At 44.3% G+C, this 24,114-nt stretch overlaps 1 protein-coding gene across 1 annotated transcript in view; it reads left to right on the forward strand.

Annotated features, from left to right (window-relative positions):
• Positions 1 to 21,585, forward strand: part of INTS9 (integrator complex subunit 9) — a 108,086-nt gene extending 86,501 nt beyond the window's left edge. The window contains exons 9-17 of the mRNA XM_059372461.1: positions 320 to 431; positions 2,816 to 2,996; positions 6,771 to 6,831; positions 10,389 to 10,560; positions 13,447 to 13,571; positions 15,856 to 16,023; positions 18,087 to 18,185; positions 19,183 to 19,320; positions 20,840 to 21,585. Coding sequence (XP_059228444.1) covers positions 320 to 431; positions 2,816 to 2,996; positions 6,771 to 6,831; positions 10,389 to 10,560; positions 13,447 to 13,571; positions 15,856 to 16,023; positions 18,087 to 18,185; positions 19,183 to 19,320; positions 20,840 to 21,016 — 1,233 coding nt within the window. The 3' untranslated portion in view covers positions 21,017 to 21,585. The remainder of the gene's footprint in view (positions 1 to 319; positions 432 to 2,815; positions 2,997 to 6,770; positions 6,832 to 10,388; positions 10,561 to 13,446; positions 13,572 to 15,855; positions 16,024 to 18,086; positions 18,186 to 19,182; positions 19,321 to 20,839) is intronic.
• Positions 21,586 to 24,114: the final 2,529 nt, after the last annotated feature.

The following is a 24,114-nucleotide window of genomic DNA, read 5'->3' on the forward strand; positions in this document are numbered from 1 at the left end:
TTAGTTGAGGTAAAATTTATATGTGGTGAAACCCAAAGATCTTAAACATACAGTTCTGTGAATTTTCACATTATGTGCTCATCACACCAGTCGAGACATGGAGCTCTTTTGTCCTTCTGTAAAGTTCCCTTGTCCCTCCGTGGTCTGTCCTCATCCCCACTGAGCAACTGCTATTCACTGAACAGACTTCATTAGAGGAAGTAAGAGGACATGACGATGATTTGATCACAGAGCAATGACTATATTCTCTTTTCCCTTTACTACTTATACTTGCCATTTCTTTTTGAATTACTAAGCAGAGTTCTCTCTGGTGTTTCAGCCCATGGACCAAGCTTCTCTCAAAAACAGCGACGTTCTCATTCTGACAGGCCTGACCCAGATCCCCACCGCGAACCCGGATGGCATGGTGGGAGAGTTCTGCAGCAATCTGGGTACGTGGCTGGCTCGCACTGTGAATGGGATGAGGTGTTCTAGGTTTACTTTTTGGATACCTTGCTTCGGTAGTATGTGGTCCTTCCCTTCACAGTCACACCCACTGATGCCCCTCCAACCCCATTCAAAGCTTTTCTTCCCATCTGCTTCACCCGTCTTGCCTATCCTTCAAAGCTTGCTGTTGTCAGCAGAAGCAATTCTTAAGCAACATAAATCTGAAGAATGTCAGAATGACTGTCCTAAGAGTCAGTTCAAGTGCTTTATGCAACAAATACTCAATGTTCTCCCACTTGACTTACGTTGGAAAATTCTTATTTATTCTTCTTGCTTTGTGGTGGGATTTGGGGGCAGGACTGGCATTCATACAAGGTAGCAGCTGTCAAAAAAGGGAAGAATTGCATCTTTGCTTTGCAAATAATAGCATGGAAAAGACTGTAAATGCTTTGCATTCATAACAGCGAGACACTGAACAGATTATTTTTTTTCTTTGAGAGAAGACTGAATTTGGGGGAGAGCCCTGGGGGGTATTTGCTACCTAGAAGAAATATTTGTGTCTTTGGATATAATTGTTAGTAAAATCTAAAAATCCTGCCTTTCTTTATAGAAAAGTATGGGTTGCTTACTGTCTTAGCTTGGGCTGCTGTAACAAAACACCATAGACTGGGTGCCTTGAACAATATTTATTTCTCATAGTTCTGGAGGCTGGAAGTCTGAGATCAGGTTGCCAGCATGTTCAGGCTCTGGTGAGGGCCGTCCTCCTGGCTTGTAGATGCCTACAAGAACTAAGTTGGCAGAGGGAAGCAACTCTCGTGTCGCTTCCTGTTCTTGTAAGGAAACCAGTCCCATCTTTAGAAGCTGTCCCCTCATGGCCTCATCTAAACCCAGTTACTTCCCAAAGCACCCACCCCCCAGTACCATCACATTGGGAGTTATGGCTTCACTATATGAATTTTAGGGGGACACAGACCTTCAGTCTATGACAGTTACCAAAGGGGTTACTGAGCTCAGACCGACCACCCCTAGCAACTGTAAGTGCTGTCACCTCTGCTCTGGGGAAAAGAAATGGTCATCATCTTACATTTACGTGAAAGGCAGTATCCTTTGACATTTCACTTGCCCATGCCAATCATCATAGTTTGTTGTTTGCTGATAGTAAACCAGACATAGTTTATTCTTCCTTGAAAAAATTATTGGACTTGTCTCAAATAGCATCTTTGATCTGTATGTTTGTTTATAATCTGGAATCATAGACTCAAAGAACTTTAGATCTGAAAGGAACCTTAAGCTAATCTACTGTTTCTCAAAGCCCACACTAACTACTTGCCTCAAGATCAGTGAGGCCACTTACTAAAGATGCAATTTGGAGGCCCTGCCACAGATCTAGTAATTCTAGATTCTAGATCAGATTCTCTTGGGAGAGGAAAGACCCAGAAGAAAAGCTGCATTTTCAACATGTTCCCTGGCAATATTCATGTACACTAAAGCTTAAAGACCCCTGATCTAGTTCAGTCCTCTCATAACCAGTCAGAAAACAGGCCCCACCAGGTATCAGTGGCTTACGTGAGATCCTATAGCTTATGACAAAGGTGGAAGTAGAGCCAGGCCTCTGGAGCCCTGACCACTTTCTCTCTCCACGCTACCATACTGTCATAATGGCAAGTCAGCCAGTGCTCAGGGTACAGTGTTTGGGAGAGTGTGTGTGTCAAACATGGGAACGGAGGAGGATCCAATATACCAGAGGCTTCAATATCTGTACCCAAAAGTTATGTTTTTCAGTTTGTTTTGGAAACCAAACAAAAAACAAAGTTAAGAGAACTTGGATTTTTTTTCTTTTTTAGCCAGGTATAACTTCTAATATGATTATTCCCATAAGTTGCAATTCCCCTATTGGCTAACTTCTTTTAAGTATTTAAAGTATGAAGGATTTTCTTACAGATAACACATTAATGAAAGAAAATGCCACTAAAATGAGTCAAACGGAAAAACTTGGCCTATTTCCTTATAGGTCATTCAGCAGTGGTCAGACAGAACAGAGACAAATCCAGCAAAGTTTTGAGCAGGACCTAAAAAGAGAAGGAGCTTGGAGGGTCTCTCCTGAAGCTTGGCTGCCATTGGTAACCTTTAAAACCCAAACCCTTCACTGCACACCCTGTTCCCAGGGACTGAGATATCCAGTAAAAACCCAACTGATGGTTAGCCTCTGTATTCTCCCACCCCCTTGCTGTTTCTCAAAAGAAGCAGATCATTATCCATGGGAAATGAATTATATGAACAGAAATAGGAAAATGAAAGAAATCCAAATATCATTTTTAAAGTTTCCTTCTACCTTTATAAAACTATTCTTCTAATGCCCCTGTTTTCTCTCTGGCTTCAACTTTTCTAGCACTGACAGTCCGGAATGGAGGAAACGTGCTGGTGCCCTGCTACCCTTCTGGCGTGATCTATGACCTCCTGGAATGTCTGTATCAGTACATTGACTCAGCCGGCCTCTCCAATATTCCTTTTTACTTCATCTCCCCTGTGGCCAACAGTTCACTTGAGTTTTCTCAGATTTTTGCTGAATGGTATGTCTGTGTTCTCCATGACTCAGTACAAGAATAATAAGAATGAAAATGTAAAAAGTTTTTTTAATTAGAAAAAGAATAGAAATAGGTTTTTTTCCTCGCATTATTATGAGACTTTCGTTTTGTTATCTTTCTATGTCTGAGATGTGAAAATTGTATTAATGAAAGCCAAGTCTGTTATATTGCTAGGATGTAGAAGAATAGTTATCAAGAAGAGAAGGATGAAAGACAAAGATTAAACTCAGCCAGCTCTTTCAAAATCAGTGACAAAAATATTACGCATTTATCTTCTCACACGCTACCCTCTGCCTGTTACAAAGTGAAGTGAAGTGACACATTCTAGAAGCTCAAAAAAAGCCCAAGCTCATGTTGTCTGGAATTTACAACACCAGATCTTACAAGAAAGGCTGGGTTTTTTTTTTTTTTCATTTCAATAGCTTGATATTTGACAAAATTAAGTTTTACTACAGTAGGAAATTATTTGATTTAGTCCTAAGGTGGGTAAATGATTGTACAGGATGAAATTAGTGAACCCTTCCTGAATTATTTAGATGCACGTCTGAATCTAACTCACCTGGCCAAAAAAAGGAGGGATGGGAAAAATACATTAACTTTTACAGTCGACCGAACAGTACCTTAGAGTGGAGTTTCTAGATGGGGGTATGACACATACTCCTGTGTATTTAATCCAATGTTGTGTGGGAGCCTAATAGACACAGTATTCTACTGAGTTCCTCATGAAAAAGGAATTTGTATGTCATTCTGTCATATAACTTGTTCCATGTACTGCCGCCCCACCTCCACCTTTTAAAAGGGTTTTTTTTTTCCCCTCCCCCTTTAGTTGTAGTCAGGGTCTTTTTTTCTTTCACTCTATTCAGACAAGCTTCTCTATTCCCTGTGTGTGTTATTCATGTTTGTCCTTGGGACTGTCATTTTTATTGGTACCTATGGAATTTTATCCTTTTCTCCCCCAACATAGGAAGTTAATCTTGAATAATTAGCAGTCCACCCTAAGTATCACTTATTCAGTTAGTCAGCATATACTGAATTTTCTCATCCAGATCTTTAATTAAAAACTCCAGGGCCAGCCCTGCAAGGCCCAGGGGCTCCACCAGGCTTCCCCTCCCCCACTGTGTGCTGTTCTTGTCAAAATATCTAATGGGAGAGAAGGCAGGACCATGAGAATTAATATAGGTGGTTTTTGTGTTTCTGGGTCTATTTATTTGTTCATTTCTAATACATGTGTAAATACATTTACTATAGGAAACAATATGAGTTACAGAGGAAAAAAACTGAACCCATAAGCCCACTCCAGAAGTAATATTACTGTTGGCAGTTTGATGGATTTTTTTTTTTTCTTTCTATATGGGGGTCATGCTGATTATTTAATTTTGGATCCTGCTTTTAAAAATTTTAATATGATATTTGAGCATTATAAAATGTTCGAGGGGCACCTGGGTGGCCCAGTGGGTTAAGCCTCTGCCTTCAGCTCAGGTCATGCTCCCGAGGTCCTGGGATCAAGCCCCACATAGGGCTCTCTGCTCAGCGGGGAGCCTGCTTCCTCCTCTCTCTCTCTCTCTCTCTCTCTCTCTCTCTCTCTGCCTACCTCTCCACCTCCTTGTGATCTCTGTCAAATAAAAAATTAAAATCTTAAAAATAAATAAATAAAATAAAAAATAAAATGTTCAAGAACATAGTTTTTACATGACTGCATTATTATATCATTTGTACCTTATTTGTATATTGTATGATTTTCTTAACTGTTGTCTTACAATATATTGGACAGACAGGCTTTGCCCAGTTTTTTCCTTTTAGTAATAAATCTTCAGTTAATATCATTTTTATGTATAAATGACTACATCTTCTGCTTAAGTCAATTACTAAATGTGAAATTACTGGAACAAAGATTATAAACATGTTTTAATGTTTGTTATACAGATCTAAATGGCTTTTCAGAAAGGTTTTTGGCTTCTGTAAATTGTCCCTTTTTTTACATATTTAGAGGTGTTATACTCCTCTTACCAGTTTATCTAAACTCTGCTCTTTTGTTATATTTCTGCAGACATTTTTTCCCCATCTTTGCACTTTGGATTTTAAGGTCTTTGTTTTTTAAATAATAAAGTTGTGACTTTGGAATATTTTGAGGTTACAGAAAAGTTGCAGAGAGTGCAGAGAACTCCTATATACCTTCTACTTAGCTTCTGCTAATTTTAACATCTTATGCAGCCATTTACACATGCCAAAACTAAGAAGTGGACATTAGCATATTATTATTAGGTGAACTCCAGTCTTTATTCAGATTGTACCAGTTTTTCCACAAATGTCTGTTTTCTGTCCCAGGATCTAGTCCAGGATACCACAAGGCATTTAGGTTTCTGTTTTTGATTCATTTCTTTTTTGTTTTTGACAGAAATATTTTGGTTTTCTATATTGATGCTAACTAATGCAGCATAATATCCATTGCAATTGCAACAACCTAGGAAATCTTAATTAAAGATCTTATATTTGTCTCTCTTCCTGAGTTTAAGAGTTTTATCTTCCTGCTTAGAACTATATAATATAAAGTAACCCTCCACAAGTATCTTCCTCCAAAAAAGATATAAAGTGATTTTTTAATCAAAATTAAAGGGAAGTGTAAGAAAAATTAAATAATAAATTGTATTAATGAAGTCAGTATAAAACCCAAACCTTGAAGTCCTAAACTACCCTCTAAAAGTCATATCTGTTAGAACTGTTGAAATACTTTAATACTACTGTTTTAGTAGAATTCTCACAAATGGGCATTAACAAACATACATCACTACATATATTTTTTTGTAACATTTAAAAATGCCAAACCTATAGAACACCCATGGCTCTTAAGTTATCAGTTGTTAATTTTTGCTACAGTTGCTTTTTTCAGGCATTTCCATATTTTAAATGTCAGATCTAGCCAAGAAAGAGCATAGTACCTAAAACATTCACAGTGTCTTCAGAGCTGAGATACTGCATTGCTCTCCAGCTTGAGTTACCAGTGCTGCTTAGTGGGTGTGCAAACGACAAGTTGTATGTCTGAATAAAAGTCTGTCACTTTGTCCTCAAAAGCGATCACAAGTGCAATAACAGTCTTTGAATTGGATCCTGGAACGGGAAAAGGACATTAGTGGAAAAACTGGTAAAATCCAGACAAAATTGGAATGTAGTTGGCTGTAATGCACTAATATTAATTTTTTCATTCCCCAATTGGATCGTAGTTATGTAAGATGTTAACATGAAGGGGACACTGGGTATAGGGCACAAGGGAAGTCTGGACTGTCTTTGCAACTTTTCTGTGTAAATCTAAAACTATTGCAAAATTACAAGCTTACTTTTTAAGGCAAAAATGTATTGAAGAATTTTAACAGTTAAAAAATGCACACAAGGGGCATCTGGGTGGCTCAGTCGGTTAAAGCCTCTGCCTTCAGCTCAGGTCATGCATGATCCCAGGGTCCTGGGATCAAGCCCCGCATCAGGCTCTGCTCAGCAGGGAGTCTGCCTCCTCCTCTCTCTCTGCCTGCCTCTCTGCCTACTTGTGATCTCTATCAGTCAAGTAAATAAATAAATTTTTTAAAAAATGCACACAAGACATTTATGTTCTGAATACTCTGTAAACGCTGACTTAGTCACAGTGAGATTGGCAAGCAGGAAGATTTTAAATAACCTTTAGTATTTAGTGTTTGCACTGCTACCACTAGGTGGCAACAGATGCCCTGGGCGCCCTACCTAACAGGCTCTTTTGCTTTTCCTCTTCAAAAGGCTTTGTCACAACAAACAGACTAAGGTGTATCTCCCGGAACCACCTTTTCCTCATGCAGAGGTAAGAAAATGGCATTATTGGGTCAGAGCAAAAAAAATTATAGATAAATAGTTCGAGATGGAGATAGGAGGTCAAGAGGTTTTAAAAAATCCTGGGGCACCTGGGTGGCTCAGTCAATTAATTAAATGTCCAACTCTTAATTTCAGCTCAGGTCATGAGACCTCTCTTTGGGTTCCATGCTGGGCATGAAGCGTGCTTAAGATGCTCTCTCTCCCTCTCTCTCCCCCTCTGTCTCCCTCTTTTTGTATATATCTCAAAATAAAAATTTTAAAATCCTTAACAGAAACTCATATGGCCCTTTGTTTCCCATTTAAGACGACAGAGAAGTACTCTAACTCAAGATTCGCTACTTTCTCTTCTCATTAACACATTATAGTACCAGTATGTGTCTGCAGTTCATAACTTACCTCTGTTCTTTTGTCCGGGTGAGGAATTTGATCTAACATCTACTGTTAACCTTTTTGCATAATGACAGATTTATTTATTGTCAGTCTTCTTTCCAGTTAGTTATGTTGATCGTAGATGTGATGCTTTAATGATGAAAATAATAACATTTTAAGTTTTTGGAAAATAAAGGGTCAGAAGGAACAAACTTTCACTTATAAGCCATAGGATGTAGCATATAGTGTGACTGCAGCAAGCAGTACTGTGGTCCGTGTCTAAATGTTGCTAAGGGAGCAGATATTAGAAAGTCTCATCACAGGAAAAAAAAGTTTGTAACCACACATGGTGATGGGCTTTAACTAGGCTTACTGTGGTGATTTTTTAATGATAGATCAAATGCTGTACAGCTGAAACTAATACAACATTATATGTCTATTATACCTCAGTTTCTTAAAAATGGAAAAATCATATCTTTCTCTCAGAACAGATGAGTGTTTTTATATAAGTTTATACCCAGTTTTGTTTTCATTATGTTTTTCACCAAATAGTGTATCTTGGACATTTTCTGTGTGCCTCACATTGTAATTATTGCTGCCTCGTATCCCGGAGGCACATCATATGGGCATTCTATAATACACTTAACCATTCTCTTAACTGTCGGACAAAAGAGTTATGCCCAGTTTTTTGTTATGTTTTTTAAAAGGTTGTTTAAATTGGTATAACCACTTTAGGAAACTGGCAGTTATCTGCTAAAGCTGAACACATAATGTACTCTCTGCCTCAGCAGTTTGATTCCTAATGTATAAACCAAAGAGAAATACGTAGGTGTGTCACCAAAAGATGCACAGAAGTCTTGAGAGCTCTCTTAGGCGTAGTTCAGAAATACACCCAAGTCTGGTGGATTTTGTGGCATGTTCCCACAGTCTACTCTCTTACCCAATAAGAATGAACGAACTCCCAAGACACGCAGTCATGTATACAGAGTTCACAGACACGGAGTGAAGTAAGTCAGACATAAGAGAGTAGGCACCATGTGATTTTCTTTATATATAAGTTCAAAAACACACAAAACTCATGAAGCCAGCACAGTGGTTACCCTGGAGGTAGATAGTAATTGGAAAAGGACAAAGGGGAATTTCTGAGAAAATTGCAATGAATATCCTGCTAGCTATTTTAAACTTAACAACTTGCACTATTCTTACTTATTCCTACTCCAGAGGACTTTAACGAACCAGAATCTTACATGGAAAATTCTGAAAAATTCTTTTTTCAATCCACACACTCTGTTATAGGAGCCAAGGTATCTGCAGGCTCTGCCATTACCACAGTGAAATTCAGGCTAGAAATATGTAATGTCAGAAAATTAAGTGTGGCAAAACATATTTTGTGGCAGACTTTCCCACTGAAAGTCTGTTTTTCTCCCCTCCTGTCAACAATTAGCCTTTCTTTGTTTTCTAAGAATGTTGCTATACATTCATACCCACATATGTCACAGATGATCTTTGTCCCATTTACAATTATGAAAAGACCATAGTGGCGTGAACAGGGTTCCTGAAGTGCACTTGCCAACATTAGGGCATGATGGAGTTGACTCTGGGTACTGTGACCAATGCCCGTGCCCCCATGCAGTGCTGCCCTTAGTACTGATAAAAAAGAATTACAGAATTCCTCCCCTGCGGCTTCGTCGCCTGTACAGTTTAGACATTAAAGAAGTGCAGAGGTAATTCTGGATGGTCAAATGTAGCAAGTCAGCTGGAAAGGTAGATCCAGTTGGCAAAAAAAAAAAAGAGAGAGAGAGAGATGAATTTATCTTAGTTCCTATGCATTGATCAGAAGAAAGAACTTCAGGAACTGTAGGTAATGACTAAAAAATGATTTAAGATATGTGCCAAGACCCACTGCTATTCTTAGAATCCCATTCATCTCCTTGACAGCAATGGATACAGTAGGCTTAGTCTTTTAGACATCGCTTACCCTTATTTAACTGGGACAGGGAATAATTTTGGCTATAAATCGGTTATAAAAAGAATGTCAGTTTACTCACATACAACTTGGAAAGAAGGTGGGAATTCAGCATTTGCTCCATCTTTGCTATGTATAACCTATCCAACCTTGGATGCCTGGTTAGGATCTCTGGGGTAGTGTTGCAGTGCTACCAGTAAAAGCAGTCTCTCTGAATTAAAGGTTAAATCTTTAACATGAAGAGAATTTGGCTTCCCTTTGGGGATTGTCCCATTGCGGCCACCTGTCAGTATTGGGACGACTTCAGATGGAGTTGGGGTTGTTGACTGGGCTCCCCTCTTATGCATTGTGGCTTGCTTCAGGATTAAGTTGTGTCACAGACCATTTCTTTATCCATTAGATAATATCTCAGAGCAATACTCCCTTTGCCCTAGCTGGTATTTAGGGCCTCTGAAGTCTGGATGTTTGCCATCTGGCCTTTCATTGCCAGAATGGGGGACGTGGGGGCAGGGCCAGGGCAGAAGGAAGAGCTTCTGAGCCATGTCACAAGATGCCATCTGTGGCTGTAACGGTCTGTGGTGTTGCCTTGGGTTGGGCATGACTTTGGGAGAATAGTGCCAGGTATTGTGCTGGAAGGGAGATTTTTTTGGTTCAGAACATACACTTTTAAGACAAGTTTGAGGCTGCGCATGGCCCCACTTACCACAGCTCTCTGTGTCGTGAGCATGTCATATCTCCTAAATTTCTGAAAGCCAATTTGGCCTTTGTCTTTATTAAGTTGCTGCAGTAACTTTACAGCTGTAACTTCTCAAGAGGTGGTCCTTTGTGGGTAAATAATTTTTCTTGTGTGAGATGTTTATTGTTTACAGAACTTGGTGATCCACATGTTTTGGGAAAGTTATTTGTACTTCAAATAATACTGGGAACTTCTGGGGCCAGGGCTCGCGGTGTCAGGAAGCTCTAAAGGAGGACTTAGACTACATCAGGCCTTAACAGCCTGAACAAAAGTATCCCCTGAGTATGTTAATACGTACCAGAAAGTCTCATCTGTCCAGAAAGTCACCTTGTAGATAGAAAATCTCCATTTTCGGCAAATATTAACCAGATTATGTGTATTTTTAATTTCCTTCTCCCTCTCGCATGCTGTGTGGTTCTTCCCTCCGGCTGTACAGGCTAACGTCTCTTCGTGTGCTTCTCTGTACATCTTGCAGCTCATTCAAACCAACAAGTTGAAGCACTACCCCAGCCTCCACGGAGACTTTAGCAGTGATTTCCGCCAGCCGTGTGTGGTGTTCACTGGGCACCCCTCCCTCCGATTTGGGGACGTAGTCCACTTCATGGAGCTCTGGGGGAAATCTAGTCTCAACACTGTCATATTTACAGGTAAACAAACAAAACCTTGCCCTTTCCACTGAGACCGTCACTCAGAGCACCAACCAGGTGGAGACCAAGGGACGAATTTTACAGTCAGACCGAAATATGAACAACACATCTGTCGTAAATACCAAAGGGTGAAGAAACCATGGGGAAAGAGAAAGAATAGAGCAAGATGGACTGTGAGGAAACTACCGGGCAAAGCTTTCATAGCGGTTTTGAGAGATTTTTGCCTGGAGGCAGATTCCTCATGACTGCTTTTGCAATGATTTTGTGTGCTGTTTCAAGAATGGCAGTAATTCTAGGAACCACTTTTGTTTTACCCTTTAGGAATTATTCCCTGAATTGGGTCTTTCACCTTTGGCTATAGTTTTCTCTGGCTTCCAGTTTTCCTTCTGGAGACAAACCCCTCAGAGTAGAGCAGATCCTTTCATGAGGTCAGGCCAGGGGTTTTACCTTAATCGCTACATTATCTTATCAATTTTAGGTCTTCAGTCAGAAATCTTATGGGCAGTGAAGTAAAAAACCTTGGTCCAAATCTGGTCTGAAGGACTATAACTTAAGCCAAGTTATCCCATGTCTCTGAGCCTCATTCTTCTTCGTTATCAAATGGGGTTAATTGCTGGCTCCTTCCTTGAGTATCTCTGTGCATTTAGTGTAATGTTTAAAAAGACACTTCATACAGTGCCTGGCACATAAAAGCTTTTGAGAAAGTTATCAGTTGACTTCTTTCTCATTGCTTTTAAGACTTGAATGATGGAAAAGAATCTACTCCATCCCCAAAGCTTCAGGACCAGGGACCCCGGGCCCTTCCCTGTGTTCAGCCTGTTGGTGAGAGTGACAGAGGCCTCCACCACAGCAGTAGTCAGACAGAGTTGGCTTAATGACTCGGTTGCAAGTGGTAAGGACGCACAAACCATGGGGAAGTGGAAGGCATCTCAAAATATGTTGAACTTAATGGATTTGGGCTTATGTTGGGTGATTTTGAAGTGGGTTCATGGCTGTGGGACATTGCGCTGGATTAGCTGTTGTCAAGAAACAGGAGTGGTTATATTACTGAGTATCTTAATAATTCTTATCTAGAAGGCAAGAAGAATGGAGCTAGGAGAGGGTAATGTTTGCTCATTTTGTGGTGTGAACAGTGTTGTGGTTTTGTGTTCAGACATGATTACAGAGGGGTTTTTGTTTTTTGTTTTGATCCATTCTGGTCACCGAGTGGTCATGTCTGGTGTTAGTGTTCTGTGAAATTGTGTGTGTCCAACAGGAGAGCACCGTGGCCTATCCATGAGTGACAGGCTGGCTCTGGCTATCACCAAGGCCTAATGGAAAGTGCCCAGATTGCTGGGCCTGCTTCTCTCTTTCCCAGGCCCCCTTTGGCCAAGAGGAAGTCAGGCCACAAGACTTGATTCACGGTACCCAGAACCTCACTGTTGCCAAGTTTTGCTAAGCAGGAGGTGATCTGGAGAGCATTGTCTGTAGTAGGACCAAAGGTGGTGTCTCCTATTCTTTTTGAGGAGTTGTTAACCCTGATGCAGTAGTTGGTACAGTGTTTACATAGGCACAGTTAGACGATTGTGGATGTTTGGTAGACATCTACAATGTCTATGGTAGACGTTTTCCTTTAGCCAGTTAGGAAGAAATCAGAGGCTGTGTGATGGTCCATAACCATCCTGGATAATGAATTTAAATCTCAGCAGGTTTTGAGGGGCTTTCAGAACAGGAGTTAGGTCATTTGTGAGGTTAGGTAGTGTCAGAGAAGCGTCTCAGACCACTGTTTCGGGTCATATTACAGCTGTTGCACAGTTGAAGCTTACTTAGTCCACGTCAAAAAGGTGTCTGTCATCTCTCCCAGATGCTTGCCTCCTTTGGGGGTATTCTTCTTGGAGAAAAAGGAGCCACTGGAGGGGGAGTAATTTAAAAATCTGGAAGTTCCATCAGTTTTCCCAAATGCACTGGATAAGTTAGTGGGACAGTGGTGAGTGTAAGCCTGAAGGCTGTAAGAAGTGATGTCCTCGTGGGGCCACAGGCTGTTGGGAATCTTTTAAGTATTATTTTTCACACCAGAAATGTGCCAGTTCTTCTGGCTCAGGGTGGTCAGCCTCCTTGAGTGGGTAGACCATCCCTCCAAGCAGCCTGCGGGGAATGCTGCTGGAGGGAACAGACGGGCCATTAGGGCAGATGTGGTTCCCAGTCATGCTGTCACCGGCTTTGCTGATGGGAGCACAGCAGCGGCAGCAGAAGTGTCTGGTGACATGGAGCCAGGGTCCTTTGCTTTTCTTCTTGCGGCATCCTCTCAAGTAGGTGGTGTGTGGTTTGTCTCATACCTGCGTGTTAACTCTGAGCACTCAATTCGAGTGGCCTGCACCAGATTTCCCCACTGTGAGGTCACTGTTTTATATGTAATAATTATCTTGGGGAGCTGGGGGAGGGACTTCCCCAAACTTTTCTCTAATTTTTTTAGCATCTATTGATGATCCTAGTCAGAAAAAATTATTACTGTGATGATTGCCAAATGATGATTTTTTTTTTAACCTTTACTGTTCCTGTTACATTTATTTGGCATTCTTTTGTAAAGGGGTTTTCTTCCTCCCCCATTTACTTATTTAACCCTTGTTTATCTCCTCGGTCTCTCCATGTTGAAACCTTGAGCTCACACCCATACCTCCAATCCCACATCTACTCTGTACTATTCACTCTGGCCTCTCCTTGCCCTTAGTTGTAGATTCCTCCTCCCCAGTGATAAGGAATCTGGTTCCCCCAGCCTCGGACACATACACTGCCTCACCCTCCCACTGGTGCAGCCATCTGCTCACTCTTGACCACACCAGCCGCCTCCTCACTTGGCAGCAGCTCCGTTGCGTGCATCTCAAATTTTGGTTCTTGTGCTCTCATTAGAACCTGATTTCTCCTACCTGGAAGCACTGGCTCCCTACCAGCCCTTGGCCATGAAATGCATTTACTGCCCCATTGATACACGGCTGAACTTCATCCAGGTGTCCAAGCTGCTTAAAGAAGTCCAGGTAAGGAAGGGAAGTGCAGTGTCTCCGCAGCCCTGTCACCGCTGGGGTGTTCGCGGGCTGCGGGCAGAGGGCCGGCTGCATTTCTCGCCTAGCTTACTTCCCATGTGTCCACAGCATGCTGACGCATGCGCCTTAGTTATCCTTCACAGTACTGAGCTTGACACCTGGAAAGTCCTTTCCGTTCTAAAGAAGTCAAAAGTGGAAGGAAAAGAAAGCATAAACAGTCTATTTTGATGAGGACCACCTGTGTCTGGTTAAAAGCAAATTGCCCCCTCTCCCACGAGAAAAGTTATTCTGGAAAACTACTCATTGAGCCAAAAGACAGTTTAGCTGAAACCTGGGCTGGGCCCTGGGCCACATGTGGATGAGCAGCACACGCAGAGTTACTGTGCCTTTTTTTTTTTTTTTTAAAGATTTTATTTATTTATTTGACAGACAGAGATCACAAATAGGCAAGAGAGAGAGAGGAGGAAGCAGGCTCCCTGCCAAGCAGAGAGCCCGATGCGGGGCTCAATCCCAGGACCCTGGGATCATGACATGAGCCGAAGGCAGAGGCTTTAAACCCAATGAGCCACCCAGGTGCCCCTCTTTTTCTTTTTTTTTTTTAAGATTTTATTTGACAGAGATCACAAGTAGGCAGAGAGAGAGAGAGGAGGAAGCAGGTCCCCTGCTGAGCAGAGAGCCTGATGCGGGGCTCGATCCCAGAAGCCTGAGATCATGACCTGAGCTGAAGGCAGAGGCTTAACCCACTGAGCCACCCAGGCACCCCTACTCTGCTTTTTTAATGAGAGGTTTCTTTTGGTTTGGCTTCTGTTGCATTTGTTTGTTTTTTTCCTTTTGCACTTTCTGCCATAGGAGAAAGCCAGAAGTAGTTGGGTAAAGGCGTGGGTGAAAGGAAGGCCCTCCAGCGGGAGAATGGAGAGGGAGAGTGGGGAATAGAAGTCACCCCACTGGACAGCACATCTGACAGTGGGCACGGGGAGGCTGCTCGGGAATGGCCCAGGAATGAGGCCAGAGGAAGAGTTCTCATTCCCCATTGCTTTGGGAGCTCAAATGAGCACCATGGGGCCTTGGCACATCTCAGATCAGAAGTGTGCTTTTCTCCTCTGAGAGTTTTTGACCTCAGGATGGGAGGCAGTAACACAGAACTCTGAGGAAGGCTAGTGAGTAATGGGAAACTCGGGAGCCTCAGGAATGCAGAGAACATGGCTGACGGTGATGGCTCACTTGCTGGCCCCACAGGAGGGAAGATGGGCTTTCTCTAGACATGATTCGAGCAGTAGATGAGCTGGGGCAGGTTTGGCAATTCGCTCCCCCACCGTGTACGTATTGGCATATGGGCAGACATGGTTAAGAGCCTATTGTTTTCATCACTAACTGTTCCCTACAGCAGTGCTGTGCTCTGTGCTCGTGGAGCCCTGGCAGCACAGGACAGTGGGGACAGGAGGCCACCTCGTCTCCACTGTGGGAGGGGGAAAGCTGGCTGGAGGCCTCAGGCTGGGACCTCGCAGTCAGGTGGCTCTGAGAGGAGTTACAGGATACCACCCAGGTCAGGAAGAGGACAAGTCTGAGCCCAACAGAACAAGCGCTCCTTTGAATGCATCTGATGGGCCTGCTGGAAGGCCTCCCTCCAGGAACTGGAGGTGAGCTCCAGGCTCTTCAGTAAAAGCAGTGGCAGTACAATAACTCAGGGCCCCTGGGATCAGTTTTCAGTTGTGTGGTATTTGTCCCAAGTAGATGCTGGTTTAATACTTCTGTCTCTCAAAGTAACAAAGAGGGACATTTTGTAAACAAACTCTGAGTCAGTCTGTCCTACACAATTGAGAATGTGATCTGAGCAGTGCCCACTGCAAAAAAAGAGCAGACCTGCCGATACTGGAAAAAAGCCCAACCCAGAACACCAGACTAGCACGACAGTCAGTAGTTCCTGCCCACTGGCCTCCAGCTGTGTCCACCAGTCAGTGATGGTAGGTGTGATAAGAAGACTATGCCCTCCAGGGGCTTAAGGACCAGCTGAGAGCAGACCCCTGGAAGTCACTGTCAAAGTGACTTAAAAAGAATCAAAAACAAATGCAAATAGAGGCAGTGGATCCCCACTAGTCCACGTGGCTAGCAGTTGAGGGCTTTGCCTTGAAACTTTTATTCTTTCCCCGCACTGCACTCACCTCTCCTGCTTCCCATTACTTGGGTTTGAGAGGAGGAGAGAGAGGTCAGATGGCCCGAAAGTGGTGAGGCTGAGCGTGCGTGCTTGAGGCCTCACCCCGCCCCATCCCCTGGGTTCCAGCCGCTCCACGTGGTGTGCCCCGAGCAGTACACACAGCCACCACCTGCGCAGTCCCACCGGATGGACCTGATGATCGACTGCCAGCCGCCCGCCATGTCTTACCGGCGGGCCGAGGTCCTCGCCTTGCCTTTCAAGCGTCGCTACGAGAAGATCGAAATCATGCCAGAGGTGAGCCATTCTCTCTCTCATGGTCAAACCCAGGCTTTCCACGTGAGTCTTAGAAAGAGGACTGTCCCAGAAGTGGCTGTCTTCTGGCCAAAGAATGCAGATCCTTTAAGTGAGGACCTGGGAACGGAGCCTTCCCAGGGATCTCTGGGATCTTCAGAGCCTTCTCATTTTTTGGGTAGTGAAGTAACTGCTGTTTACATCACAAGTACATCATAACTATGCCCTCAGGGGTGGGCAGTTGTGATTTCTGCCCTTTCTGTAGTATAAATCATGCTATAGTACACACAATACCGGCATGTAGTATAAATCAGAACCATCCATTTACAGAAATCCTTGTCCATGTGTGGAATATAGAGAGCTAAAAGCATCATTGAGTTTTGCCGGGAGAGACCTGCATGAGATACAGGGGTTAAAAGTCTCACCATTCTTCAGTTTTCGCTACTACTAAAGGATGCTTATTTCCATCCCAAATGAGAGTGTGTCCTCTGCAGCTTCCTTCTAATCCTCCTCCTTCGTCCCTGTAAGTGCAGGAGGGGAGACCTGATGTGCCAGCCCTTGTGGATGCATTCTGGTAGGAAAACTCTGGTCTCTGGCGGCAAGGGACACGTCTCCAGCTCGCAGACATGTGTGAACTGAGGGGTGGTTGTTGTGGGCTCCGGGTAGACGTCCCTCATGGCACAACAGAGTCTTATTTTGCTCACGGGGCTGCCACGGTTCCCACCATGCCATCCCCAAACCTCCCAGACAGTGCCACCAGGCAGCCTGACCTGTGGGGGGAGTAAGTGTGGTGGAGGAAGGAAAAAGCTGTATACGGACAGGCATTGTCAGGAACCCTGAGCAGACATGGGTCGCCCTGGGGGGAGCATTTCACACTCGTGCCGTGTGTGTTTCCTTATTTCATGAAGCAGTCCTCATTCCTTTTAAATATCCTAAGTGGCTTCCTCTGTCCATGGGATATTGATCTTCATATTTACGTAAATGACATTTTGCATATTTATTCACTTTTGTTTTTACATAAAGGAGTCTTGGACAGATCAGGGTCTACATGTGTCAGAGCAATAGTCAACTAAACCCAGGAGCGAGGGCTTCTCACAGGATCACACATTGCTGCTGGTAGTGGAGTTGGGGAGCTTCAGAGCGTCAGACTCAGATGGTAGGGAAAGACATGGCCCCCTAGGTAAAGGCTGGGTGTTCCACTTTGGGAGAAGTCAGATTTCCAGGAATTAGCTCACTCAGTCCAAATGCTGCTGTCCCTGTCCTTCCTGCCTGACTAGTCACCTGGTGGTTATGAGGACAGAGGCAGAGGCCATTGTGGAAAGTCAGCACCTGTTAGGTATTCAGAGTAAGAAGAAGCCCTTAGCAGTTTCCAAGAGATCCTACTCAAGTGTCAGGAGTGGTCTGGAAGCCACCCAAAAGGTGGGTTGTGGCGGTTCAGGTGATGAGCCCGTGGCAGGATGTTGGCGGTGCATAATTTGGGGGTTGACTAATAACAAAAGGGCAAAGCAGAAGGGTCAGCACCCTGGGGTCCCAGTGTGTGACGGCACAGGCTTACATGAGGTGCCTGCTTAGAGTTGTGGGCCACCGCCAGGAAGAGCGCCCCAGGCAGGCTCAAGCTCATTCTCCTCCTCTTCTCAGCCCAGTTTACCCGCCACCGACACCCCCTTCTCTCTGTTTCTCTTACCTCCATTCTTTCTTGTGATCGTTGTATTATTTGTATATGTGATATATTTTTGATTGAAGGTATTTTTAAGTTTTTTTACCTTCTTACTTCCTTAAAATTATGTGTTATTTTAGACTGCAATGATATAAACAAAAGATAAAAGAAAGTGAGGAATGGCGGTCACAAAGACTCAGCTTCCCTGCGCCATACGCCGCACCCTTCCCTCCAGGCTGGCAGGGGTGCGGCGCTGTGAGCGAGCTGGTGGCTGTGGAAAGCTGGCCATGGCCGTCACCGGCCATCCGTGAGCTCAGTGTGGCCTCCCGGTCCTGACTTGGGATGGCGCAGCTGCAGCACCTGGTCCCACACATGTAGGGGAGCCCAGCTGACACCCGTTTGCTTCCAGCTCGCAGATGCGCTGGTGCCCATGGAGATTAAACCTGGCATTTCCTTGGCGACTGTCTCGGCTGTGCTGCACACGAAAGATAACAAGCACGTCCTTCAGGTATGGGGGTAGGTGGGCTGGGCTTGCACCCCCGAGTTGCCACTGGGGCTTGTGAAGACGAGGAACCCCCCAGGCCGCCCCCATCAGTGGTCCTAGCACTCCCACCAGCACAAGTCAGAGACCAGACTCTTAATGGATTGGATTGAAACAGAGAAGACATTGATATAAATTCTTCCCTACTTATCTCTCTGGCCACATGCCTCAGAGAGAGAAGCGGGAAGAGCAGCTATTATTCATGGAGCTGGGGCCGCACTGCATCCTAAGTGCCTTTCCCGGCTCCCAAGGACTGGCATCTCTCAGCGCACCTGCGGGCGCCTTTGCTAGACCTGCAGTGCAGAGTGCGGGCACGGGGAGCCCCCAGAGCAGCAGGGAAACCCACCCCAGGCAGCAGCTGGGCACCTGTGAGCCGCGTGCCACAGGGCCTTGTCCCCGGCACCTCATGCCCCAGTTCACCGTGTGTTTACTGCCTCATGGCATGGCTCTGTGAGCCCTTGTCCTCACCCCCCTTCTCGAGAAAGACTCCTTTCAGACTTGGACTGTGCTGCCACATAAAACATGCAAGCTCCTTGCCGTGAGCATTTCTCACCTTCCCACATTATCCTCACCAGACTCGGTTACCGCCGCTCTGTAGGCAGTTTCTCTGACCTTTTACCCCGTCATTCTGGGTTAATCCCCCATGATGGGTGGCCTGGGCCACCGCGCTACTGCTACCCGAGCAGCTGCCAACACAGTTTCTCATTTGAAGAATTTAATTGAAAAATACCGAAGTGAATCCTTTAAAACTTAAAAATGAGTCTTGATCAAAGGAAGATCTCTGCCAAAAAAGTCCCAATGCTGTGTGGATACTTGGTGTTAGTTTATGTTGGGAGAGCCCCAGCTGGCGCGGGGCCCTGGGTGGGACCGACAGACAGGCTCGTGCTGTGGCCCCACAATGGCCTCTGCGCTCGGCCTCTGCGCTCTCCGTGCTTGACGAGACCCGCCCGGTGTCCTGCTCTAGCCCCCACCCAGGCCAGCCCAGCCCATCGGCGGTAAGAAGAGAAAGCGGGCGAGCGAGGACATCCCGGACTGCAAAGTGCTGAAGCCCCTGCTGAGCGGCTCAATCCCCGTGGAGCAGTTTGTGCAGACACTGGAGAAGGTGAGCGCTGCCCCGGCTGCAGCACCGCGGCCTCCCCACTCTTCGCTCACCTCAAGGAACGCCATGTCGCTGCTTTTTTCTCCAGCTACACTTCTGAGCTGCTGTCCCTGTAGTATCTGCTTGAGTCAGGATCAGGGCAGAAGACAGAACCGGGGGAGGGTCCCAGAGAGTTGGGAGAAGACCATGCTCTTCTTCCCTGTAGGTCCCCCCATTTCTTCTCTGCCAGCCCCTTCCTGTCAGACTCAGGCCACAAGAAGACTACCTCACCACACCCCGTTTCTTGTGGGAACTAGACCAAGCGAGCCCTTCAGAAACTTAGATGTGACCAGTGGGTGAAGTGGGAAGGCCAGATAAAGGAAACTCTGTAAGTCTGCTCCTTAGAGACTTACTTTTCAAGAAGCCCCTTGCTGATCAGAGCGCCAGCATGGATGCTGGCTGTGTCACAAGAGACAAGAGGCTTATACTGGGGGGCGGCGAGGGCAGAGGCACCCATGTGTTCAGGTCCCTGGGAGAGGGAGAAGCAGGGCCAGCAACTCCCAGATGGGTGGGAAGAGAGGGAAGAAGTCGGCGGTCCTCGGGAGGACCCTGGCCCTTCCCCGAATCAGCAGCCAGCCATCAGTGGTTTAATTTTTCCCTAAAGGGAAGACTGTGGCCAAGTTGTGCAGCCCTGCTAGCCCCTGAGCGGGGGAGTGACTGCTTCCTCCCGACCTTGTGCTCCTCCGGCCCCTATTGGTGGGACTCAGCTTGACCTGTTTTTTAAAAGCCTAAAACAGCTTCCTTTTCCAGAAGCAGCTTCACTTGGTTCTGCCTGGCTCGTGTAGAACTTGACCCTTAGGATCTGCCCCAACCTGCACATGAACTTTCTGGAACTAAGGGGAGAGATTCTCCCTAGCCCATATTCTTTACCTATCCTGTGTCCTTTTCAGGCAAATCAGTGTTATTTCTCCTTTTCCTCTTCTCAACTTTATGTGGGATATGTAAGAAAATTCTATAACTCACGTTAAGGTACTTAAAGAAGGATTTGCTGTCCTGCCTTGTCTCATTCTCCCTTGAGAAGGATTTGCCAGATCACAAGGCTATTGATATCTTGCTTTTTAGGAATGGCATTTTTCTGGGATGGGGTGAAGCTTTTTTTTAATCCGGAGCCTTTGGCTGGTGATGGATAGCCCAGCACCCCAGACTCCTGAACTCAGGCGCTTGGATGTGCTCCTCAGATAACTCAAAAGCTTAAGCGGGTTACATAAATTTTGTTGTGTTTTGCATGAAAATTGGCATGTTTGGAGGCTTCTTTTAAAGTGTACGAAGCTGTTTTTTAATTCTGTTGCTGTAGGAGATCTTATGACAAGTCTGAAGAATTGTATTGGGAGCATCAAAAATGACAGTTTCTAGAATGTTCAGTTTGGCCAAGCCTAGGAAGTATCCTTTCTTAAAACCATCAGTTGCTACAATATCCTCTGCCTTTCAGTCAGCCTCTTGTTTTCAGAATACCCATCATCTGCTTTCTCTTCTTTTGGAGCAGCATGGCTTCAGCGATATTAAGGTGGAAGACACAGCAAAGGGCCATATTGTCCTACTCCAGGAAGCCGAGACACTCATCCAGATTGAGGAAGATTCGACTCATATCATTTGTGATAATGATGAGATGCTCAGGGTACGACTGCGGGACCTCGTTCTCAAATTCCTACAGAAGTTCTAAAAGGAAGGTCTAAAAGGAACATCTAAGCCGTTTCTACTTCACCGAAATCCTGCAGTCCTCTGCTGGGGCTGCCGGCACAAACTGAAGAAGAGCATAAAAAGTTGGCTGTGGCTTGGTGGTGTTCTCTGGCTTAAGGAATAAAGAAGTAGCCCTTGAGGGACCTGATTGTCAGCAGTTACAGCCAGAAGCTCCTGGGCTGGATTTCCACTCTGTTTTGGGCAAGATCTTTTGCTTTAAACTTGAACTCGTTCTCTTCCCAATTTTGCCTCTCTTGGGTGGCCAGGATGGTAAGGCAGCAAGCTAAAACATAATGTAAGTGGAACAGATGCAGTTTCCAAGAGGTTAATGGTGGAAGGGGAGGTAAAAAATGATTGACTTAGCAGTCTTCATTTTTCATGGTTTCATAGGCCTTAGGCAGGAGGAACAAATCTTTGCTTGTTTTATTTACTTGTCTACAGTGCTACACCTATGAAGAAAGATGATTTAAAAAAATTTTGGTATAATGAACCATATATATGTATTTTATACTGTGAGCCCATTTTGTTAATAAAACTTATTTTTTTATAGAAGTACATGTGCTCTGTTGAACCTAAAATGTACACATTGATTTAGTATCCGAAAAAATAGCTATACAGAACAGCATAAATTGAGAAAATAATAATAACCATAATGATAATAATAAATAATAAATAAATAAATAAATAATAAAAATAAATAATAAATAATAATAACCATAATGGGGCACCTGGGTGGCTCAGTTGGTTAAGCATCTGACTCTTAATCTCAGGGTCGTGAGTTCAAGCCCCATGTAGGGCTCCATGCTGGGCGTGGAATCTACTTAAAAAAATACCATAGCATGGGGCACCTGGGTGGCTCAGTGGTTAAGCGTCTGCCTTTGGCTCAGCTCACAGTCCCAAGGTCCTGGAATCAAGGCCCACATCGGGCTCCCTGCTCAGCGGGAAGCCTGCTTCTTGCTCTCCCATGCCCCCGTTTATGTTCCCTCTCTCTCGGTGTGTCTCTCTCTGTCAAATAAATAAAATCTTTTTTAAAAAAAAAAGTGATAGCAAATTTTAGTTTGGTGTGTGCAAGCATATAACCCAACATTATTTAGAAAAATCAGATACATGTTTCCTAAATTGTATGAAAAGTTGCCTAACTTTATCTGAGCTGTGTCTGTATATAAAACAACACAGGGGCACTTGGGTGACTCAGTCTCTTAGGCATCCAGCGCTTGATTTTGGCTCAGGTCATGATCTCAGCACCCTGAGATCTAGCCCTTTGTCGGGTTCCGTGCTCAGCACAGAGTCTGTGTGTCCCTCTCCCTTCGCCCTACCCCATCCCTGCTAGTGCACTCTCAAATAAACATATAAATAAAATGTTTAAAAAAAAAAAAACACCAGCACAGATTGGTCACAGCAGCCTTAACCTTTTGAGGAAAGATCCAGAACACACAGCCCAGGCTCCATTAATTAATCCATCTCACTGCTGCCCTTGCCACAGATGATCAGGATTCTCTGCATTAAGCAGAGCATTAAACTCAGATACCCACAGACCCTTATAATAATAGTAAGCTAATATATTTACAATAATGCTGCTTCTTAACTGCTTAACACAGATGTTTACCTCATCTAAGATAGCATCAGTTGTAACGCATGTGCCGATTTTGCAAGTATTATCATTGGAAGAAGGGGGATAAAGAGCACAGGTCTTAGAATTGGTCAACTGTGGAAGTAGGCCCAGTTCAACCTGCTCCTACGATCTCTCTTAACTGGTTGAAATTACTCAGTGATTAGTCCTCCAACTTGGCCAGCAGCTGTGCATCACAGAGGGATTTAGTGAGCCAAGAACTACATACAGTTCTGTTACTGGCTCAGGTTTTAGAGAGAGTTGACAGACCATCCGTTCTCTGGAGTGGCCCTGCCAATGGAGGAATTCTTCATGAGGAGGAAAACAAGCAGCTTCCCTTGACAGGCGCGGGCACAGGAATGCTCAGCATTGACAGGCCTCTGTTGTCTATGGTATGGGTCATTCCAACCAATCAGGGGGCCTAAGATGCATCTACAGAATGAACTGGGGGGACCTATAGCCTTGGATAGGGACTGACGTTACAGGAGATTTGTTGCTATGAAAGCTTACCTGTGTTTTTAGGAGGAAACTCTAAATATGCAGCACATGTAGAAGACCTCCTGACAAAACTTTTGTGAGAAATCAAGTTAAATTTCAAGGATCTTTTAAAATGTGAAAGCAGTATAAACTCAAGAAAATCAAAATGCTTATTTTACTTGGATTTGTTCAAGTTTGATTTCTATTAAAGGGCTTGCTCAGAGAGCCCAAGGCATTGCTCCCTTGAGAGGTGATTACGGAAGAAACAAACAGTATATAAGTGCAAATCAGTCTGTAAATTGACAAGCCAGTAATAACTTAGAAATTCTAAAAACTGTAATCAAGTCACCACCACCTACTGAGTGGCAGAAGCCAGAGAGGTAGGAAGAAGCAAAGAATCATTTGTTAGAGCGGAGAGAAAATCTGGAGCTGGAGCAGTTACAAATAACTGCCTAGAGTTCAGAGATTTGGATATTAAACTAGGTTGGTTAGTAGAAGATCCAGAAGGAACAACAGAACCTGCCTTCCTGCGTCATGATTATACTGATGGGGGCTCTATTGGAAATAGCGCACTGACTATTGGCAGTGACCTGCTGAAGAGCTGGACATCTAGAACAATTTCTACTCAAGCCCAACAAAATCCTAATGATGAAATAGTCATTGAAAAACCAATACTAGTGAAGAGGAACCTATTTTTATTATTTCTTTAAATCTGAGAAGTGGTGTGTTTATTATTGTGTAACAAATTACTCCAAAACTCAGTGGCTTAAAGCAACATTCATTATCTCACCGTTTCTGTGGGTCAGGAATCTGGTGTGGCCTGGCTGGACATTCCTGCCTCAGGGTTGTCTCTCCACAGGGCTACAAATAAGATGTTGGATGGGGAAACTGAGGTACAGAGATTAAGCAGCTTTCCCCAGAACATAGCCAGTAGGTGGTATCTGCCTTACCATAATGTCACATGTTGGTACCAGGAGCAGGAGCAGGCCTGGAAG

Source organism: Mustela nigripes, chromosome 1 (genome assembly GCF_022355385.1).
Source record: "Mustela nigripes isolate SB6536 chromosome 1, MUSNIG.SB6536, whole genome shotgun sequence".
In the NCBI taxonomy this organism is placed as follows: Eukaryota; Metazoa; Chordata; class Mammalia; order Carnivora; family Mustelidae; genus Mustela; species Mustela nigripes.